This window comes from Tasmannia lanceolata, unplaced genomic scaffold (assembly GCF_043159265.1).
Source record: "Tasmannia lanceolata isolate RefF3 unplaced genomic scaffold, GAP_Taslan_0.1 ptg000016l, whole genome shotgun sequence".
Classification (NCBI taxonomy): domain Eukaryota; kingdom Viridiplantae; phylum Streptophyta; class Magnoliopsida; order Canellales; family Winteraceae; genus Tasmannia; species Tasmannia lanceolata.
Window position 1 is genome coordinate 4,824,501 of NW_027518693.1, and position 6,576 is coordinate 4,831,076.

General features: G+C 41.3%; 1 protein-coding gene across 1 annotated transcript; it reads left to right on the plus strand.

Annotated features, from left to right (window-relative positions):
* The first annotated feature begins 4,355 nt into the window (after positions 1–4,355).
* On the plus strand, positions 4,356–5,750 carry LOC143848663 (uncharacterized). The gene has a single exon (XM_077357656.1). It carries the CDS (start codon positions 4,462–4,464, stop codon positions 5,596–5,598), a length of 1,137 nt encoding a protein of 378 aa, XP_077213771.1. The 5' UTR covers positions 4,356–4,461; the 3' UTR covers positions 5,599–5,750.
* Positions 5,751–6,576: the final 826 nt, after the last annotated feature.

A 6,576-nucleotide genomic window follows, 5' to 3' on the forward strand; every position in this document is an offset into this window, starting at 1 on the left:
GGAATGGAAAAACTCTCAATCATGATGCTTGTTTTGAGTGTTTTTTGTATTATTTACAGAATCCCAAAAAGAAAGAGAAACCGTAACATGTATTTTGTGTGGTTTTGCTTACATTACCAAGCACGTTTCTACTTTTTCCAAAATACTTGCATGTTAACGACAAATCAATCCAAATCAGAATGTCCTAAAGATAGAAACGTACTACGATCCCACTTTAGTGGTGATGAGACATGAGATGAGGTGCATTTCAAATTTAAGATGTGGGCTTATTTTTGGGAATTCAAGTTGAGCTTTTACCATAAAATCAGGTGGGTTCGAGTTGATTTCAATTCATTGTTTAGCAAATGCTCAACCGGACATGACCCAAGTCACACCCCTACTAACATCACAGCTGATCGAGAGTCTCTCTGCACTGTCCAAAGTGCTACACTTTTTCTTTTTTTTTTGGGTAAGTAATTTGGGGTTAGGCAGACTCCAACCAGAATATATTAAAGAAAAAGGAGATTACAACCGAAGATAGGATTTTCACGAAAAATCCTCCAAGAGAATTACAGAAAGATCAAGAGGAATGAGATTAAGAGGGATCGGGTTCCCTTTACATAAACAATTACTTTTTGAGAGGTAATCAGCAGCTCTGTTACCCTCTCTCCAAATGTGAGAAATTTTCCACGATTCCAATCTATTGAGAACGATGAGAAGGTTTTCTAATGCTGGAATTTTTTTCCAAGGGCAAGGCCATTCTTTTCTAATTATATTCACTGCCTGGAGGGAATCAGATTCAATCCATAGCTTTGGATTGGCGGCTTTGTCAAGCAAATGGACTCCTTGGATGATTGCATCTAATTCAAGCTCTGAAATAGGCCTATGATCGACATCAATGGAAAACATAGAATGGGCATCTCCACAGATGCCTCTGAGAATGCCTCCGATGGAAGCGGAATCATTGGACAACGAGGCATCAGTATTAAGCTTGACTTCGTTGGGCTACAGGGGGATCCAGACACAATATTTAAGCACTGGAGCAGAACGAAATAGTGAAAGGTTCCATATCTGGGCTATCCGAGCATTATCTTCATTATGATCATCTTCTAGCTTCAGGAATATAACTCGGTTTCTTGCAGCACAAATAATTCTGTTAAGAATAATTCTTTTATGGGTTTTTACCTGGTCATGAAGTCTGCTATTTCGTTCGGACCAGATGAAGAAGATAGCAGCAAAGAGTGCTACACTTTTGTATCACCCTAATCTGACCTACATTTTTCCTTCGCTTAAGAATACCCAAGCTTCTAAAATGAATGGGAAAGAGAGTGTTTTACTAAAACAAGCTACCCATCTCTTTAGAAGTTTTATATGATGAGTTCGCAGTATTTTTCATAATGTACAGTGGGGATCCAAACCGTTCAATTGATGGGCCACCGAGTAAATAGGTGTATCCCGTAAATCATCTACATAAGATGGTCCTATCTCTACCTTCTCGGACCGGAGCGTTGGGATCATCTTATGGAGGTGATTTACAAGGTACGGCCATCAATTGAACAGTTCGATCATTATAAGAAGTGGGCCCACTATTATTATTTTTTTAAATGCTAGACTTCACGCCCACGCATCATATAAAATCTCGTCTCTTAGAGCAATCTCATAGTTGACTTACCTATCTTAACGACCAAATGATGATGACTAGGTATTTAATCACTGAACGAGGATCGGATTTCAAGAACCCATGTTAGCCCTGTGCTGAGTGAAGTCAAGGACCCCAACAGCTCCAAATCCCTAGATCCTTAAGTTAATGAAGAATCATATTGTAATGCCTGAAGTTAATAGAGGAATGCTTCCCTAGGTAGTGACCACCACTAGAGCATATTGAGTCCCATCACTGATTGACTTGAACCGTCCACTTGGTAGGCCTAGTTCTGATCTCCCTATGGCCCAAAAGTTATGCCTATCATCCATTTCTTATATTTAATTAATGATGTGTGTTTTTTCAGTAAATATGGATGGCAAAAAGCTACATGTATACAATGATTCGCATTGAATAACAAAAAATACACAGTATTTGATGGTATAATTGCATGATTGGCTAATTTTGGGTCATAGGAGATCCAGACCAGTCCTATCTGATGAACTGTTTGGATCAATCGAAGGAAGGGCCCACTATGATGTAGGGGACCTCCCATTGCTTTTCTCAATCTTATTTGGAAATGGGTTATTAGAGATCTAAAGAGGGCCCAGACTTAAAACAAATAAACAACTCAAGTTTTGTGTTTGGGGAAATATTTTGCACAGGTTAATCCTAACCCTCCGATCTGACTGTTAGAGGATTGAACCTAAACCTCTATAGATCGGAGGGTTAGGATCAACCTATGGAAATAATTTTTGGGGCACAACCTAAGACGGTTTGGATCATCCTATGGTGCTGGCCATACCGTACTTTTAATAAAGTGAGGAGTGCCCCCATCAAAATACAGTAGTGCGGATAACATTTCCCTCAGAAAATTGCTAGCAAGTGACTACTTTACATTTCGTATGAAGGCAAAATTCCACTTCATTTCTCACTTGGTCCTTGTTTGTTTTGGAATTTGAGAACGAATTGTGAGTCCAAAAAGACTCAAAATTAAATGATTTTGAGTTAGATAATCAGTTTTGGTCTCACAATTGATTCCCACAATCCAAAACAAATTAGCCCTATATTCGTTTTTGGGTTGCGAGAGCTGATTGCGAGTCCAAAACTTATTGTTGGACTAAAAATTATGTTTATTTTTGGGAAGTGATATATCCACTCCTTTTAATAACCAGGAACACCGCCTGTCAGTGTATCAATGACTAAAGAGGGGCTGTTGTACTTATGTAAGAAGAATTCAATGCCCCTGATTGCCCAAAAACACTGACAGGGGGGGTGTTCCTGGTGATCAGAAGGGGCGGATATATCACTTCCCTTATGTTTTAGTCCAAGAATCAGCTTTGGACTCAAAATCGCTTCTCAAAATTCAAAACAAGCACGGCCTTATTGTTATATTAGAAATAGCGATGTTGTTGGATCCACTTTCTGACTTTGAGGCATGTTCCATTTTAAATCAGACGTTCATCGGAGTAACATATGGTAGTAACATAGGTCCTACTTACGTACACAGAGCTTAAGATTAGGGGAAGGAAGAGGGGAAAGAAAAAAGAACCGCTGTTTAAAAGACAAGTGGAAAAATGAGATGTTGTGTTCTTTTTTAGTAGGTATTTTTAGGGGAATGACATCCCTTCCCCCCACCCCGGCCGACAAAATCCCCCTTCTAACGTTATCTGTTAAGTTTTAAAGGCAAATAAAACTGTTAAAGGGCGTGAATTTATCCTCAAGCAGCGAACCATTCTAACAGAAACCGTAAATGGGGGGAAAATATAATTTCCCTTTTTTTTATTGTAATGAAATACGAATATGAATAGATACATAGATACATACGAAGGAAAATAAAAAGGGTATTTTTTTTGTAATGGCACACCCCTTTCCGATATACGACATAAGGATCCGATGGGCATGGCTAGAATCCAATTGATCGTCTGGGTCCATTGACACAGTAAGCAGAAATCAGTAACAAGTTGTGAATGCAGTGAGGCACATCTTACTATAATAGAGTGGGCCCCACATTTGGTTGATTTAGACGTCCATCTGAGAGGCTCCATGGTAGATTTCCAAAGATCGTGCGTCATTAGAGATCTAATAGTGCCAACCTCAAAGGATGATCCTGACCAACCAAATTCTGGGACCCATCTCATTCTGATGATGATCCCAATAGTAAGATGCTCGCTCTCCGAATGGAGTACCTCTTCGCGAGTTTTTATATGGTGTAAGCCTGTATAGTCCAGTATCTTTCAAAATTACTATATGGTAATCCATACAGTCCATTTGATGGGTAAAAAAAAAAAATCATTTTCATAGGATGACCTTAGCCCTCCCATCTATAGAGGAACTGCAAATTATAAACACCTCTGTAGATCGGAGGATTCGAGGGATGGGAACTTGATAACATCTTGTGGAAATGATTTTTCGGGCATAGCTTATATACGTTGTCGGTCCATTAAATGGACGGTTTAGATTATCCCATGGTGTAATCCGTACAGTACTTTTTGAAAAATACTGGACTACTACGGGCATACACATTGTAAAGTTACCTCTCTGCTTCCTATTAATCCTCACATTCAAATCAATGTACAAACTCGTAAAAACAGTATATAGTAATTTCTCTCGAAGACCAGTAATAAGTAAACTAATAGTGCCAAAGGAACAAGAAGAAAGCAAAATCTGAGGTGGGTCCCATCAACACGCCTATAAATTTCCTTTCTTCACAACTGAAGCGCCCAAAACTCACCCCTCTTTCGCCAACCCCAAAAGAAGAAAATACAAAAAAAAAAAAAAAAAAAGCACACAAAATAGACCAGAATCACACTTCCCTCTAAAACTCACACCCTTCTCCGGCTATGGTCGACGTGGACCATCGAATGTCGGGCCTGAACCCGGCCCACATAGCAGGCCTCCGCCGCCTATCAGCCCGAGCAGCAGCAGCCCCCACTACAAAAAACTCTACACCAGGCCCAGCCCGGCCCACGTTCTCCTCTCTCGCCGAAAAAGTCCTCCTCCACCTCCGAAACTCGTCCATCCCAGTCCAACCCGGGCTCACCTCCACCGAGTTCACCCTCATCGAAGCCGAGTTCAACTTCGCCTTCCCACCAGACCTCCATGCCATCCTCTCTGCCGGACTCCCAATGGGCCCGGGCTTCCCGGACTGGAGATCCCACCACCATCTTCGCTCCGCCCTCGATCTCCCCATTGCCTCAATCTCTCTCCAAATCGCCCGAAACTCTTTTTGGCCGAAATCTTGGGGCCCGAAACCCTCTAACCCGAAACAAGCCCTTCGTATCGCCCGACACGCTCTCAAAAAAGCCCCCCTTTTAATCCCCCTATTCAACCACTGCTACATCCCTTCTCATCCTTCTCTTGCCGGAAATCCTATTTTCTTCATAGACGAAAATCAAATCTTCTGTTGCGGATTCGATCTCGCCGATTTCTTTAACCGGGAATCGGAATTCCGGTCCTCCGATAACTTCCTCCGGCGCCGGAATTCTGTTTCAGATAAAGCCACCTCGTGGATTTTTCCCCGCCGGAGCTTAGATTCCGGCGGGAAAAACCCTAGATGGATTGAGTTCTGGAGTGACGCGGCAATGAGATGCCGGAATTCTTCGCCGGAGCGGTTTTTTGAGATTTCCCGGCGGATAATTCCGGCGAAATTGCCGATATGGCTTGATGGGTATTTGGGTGGGATTGCCTCTGTTTTAAGGAAAGGTGGGTGGGGGGAATCTGACGTGGAGGAAATTGTACACGTGTCGGGATTTGGGTTTTTTGAAGAAGAGGAGGTTTTGATTGATAGTCAAGTGGTTTTGGATGTGTTATTATTGAAGGTGGATCGATTTTCTGAGACTTTGAGGAGAGCTGGTTGGAGTTTAGAGGAGGTTGAGGAAGCTTTGGGTTTTAATTTCCGGCCGGAAAAGGAACGGAAACCGGCGAAATTATCACCGGAGCTTATCGAGAAGTTCGGGAGGCTGGTTTCCCGGTCTTGAAACAGCGGTTTTTTATGAACCGGGTTTTGTTTGCTTGCCTTTTTTTTTGGGTAATGAAAATTCGAGCGGGGGTTGTATTACTGAAAAAAATGTATAATGTGGGTCAGGGAAAAACATTAATATTATATTAAAATAATAAAATATTTTGATTTTGATTTTGATTTTGATTCTGATTTTTTTCTTTCTCGAGTATGGATCTGCCTCTGGCTTCTCGCTCACGCACGGGATGCTTGATTTGGAAAAAGAGCCGTTGAGATACCCAATGGGACCCATTACTTTTCTATAATTGCTACTCAATTCCAAAATGGGTCCCACAGTCGTACTACTAGAGTGCGCTGGAATGGGCTAGGGTAGTAGGCTTGGGTCTTGCTAAACTGCGCAGCTTGCATGATTTGATTTTGATTATTAATTGGAATTATTGGGTCGTAATTAGTAAGTCCTTTGATTTTAAATCCTAAATTTGAACCATTAGATCCTTAGTTTTTGATCTGTCGCTAAATCAATACATATTGCATTGTATTAAGGTGCTGAGTGAAGTGAGTCTGCTTAGTTCTTAAAATACAGTGCTACCATTTCGGCATGTTTGGCAACCATGAATTTTTCTTTCATGAAATCAGTTTAGCAAGAAGAGAATTGAGTAGGCACAGGTGAGGAGTTAGATGCAAAAGTCGAAGACCACTTAATAAACCAATATTTCATGGAAAAAAGCTTTCTTGGCTGCCAAACATAGCCAAGTATTATATGGGGAAAAGGGCCCTCCTCTGCAATTTTCTGTTGTTCTCTTTCATCATGGAGGAAAAAAAGTGCAGTAACGCTTGGGAGTGTAGGGTTAGAGGGTCAAAGAACTTGCCCTTATATTACATAAATGGGCCTTGTTTTTTTGGATCAGGAATGTTAGTCTACATAGTGGGTCCCACAACTTAGATGGGCCCTTGCATTAGGCTCTCCTTAGATCATTGATCCCTTGAATAAATTTTA

Bases quoted from the DNA above. Each gene is read 5' to 3' on its own strand.
- LOC143848663 (XM_077357656.1), top strand. From the start codon at position 4,462: ATGGTCGACGTGGACCATCGAATGTCGGGCCTGAACCCGGCCCACATA.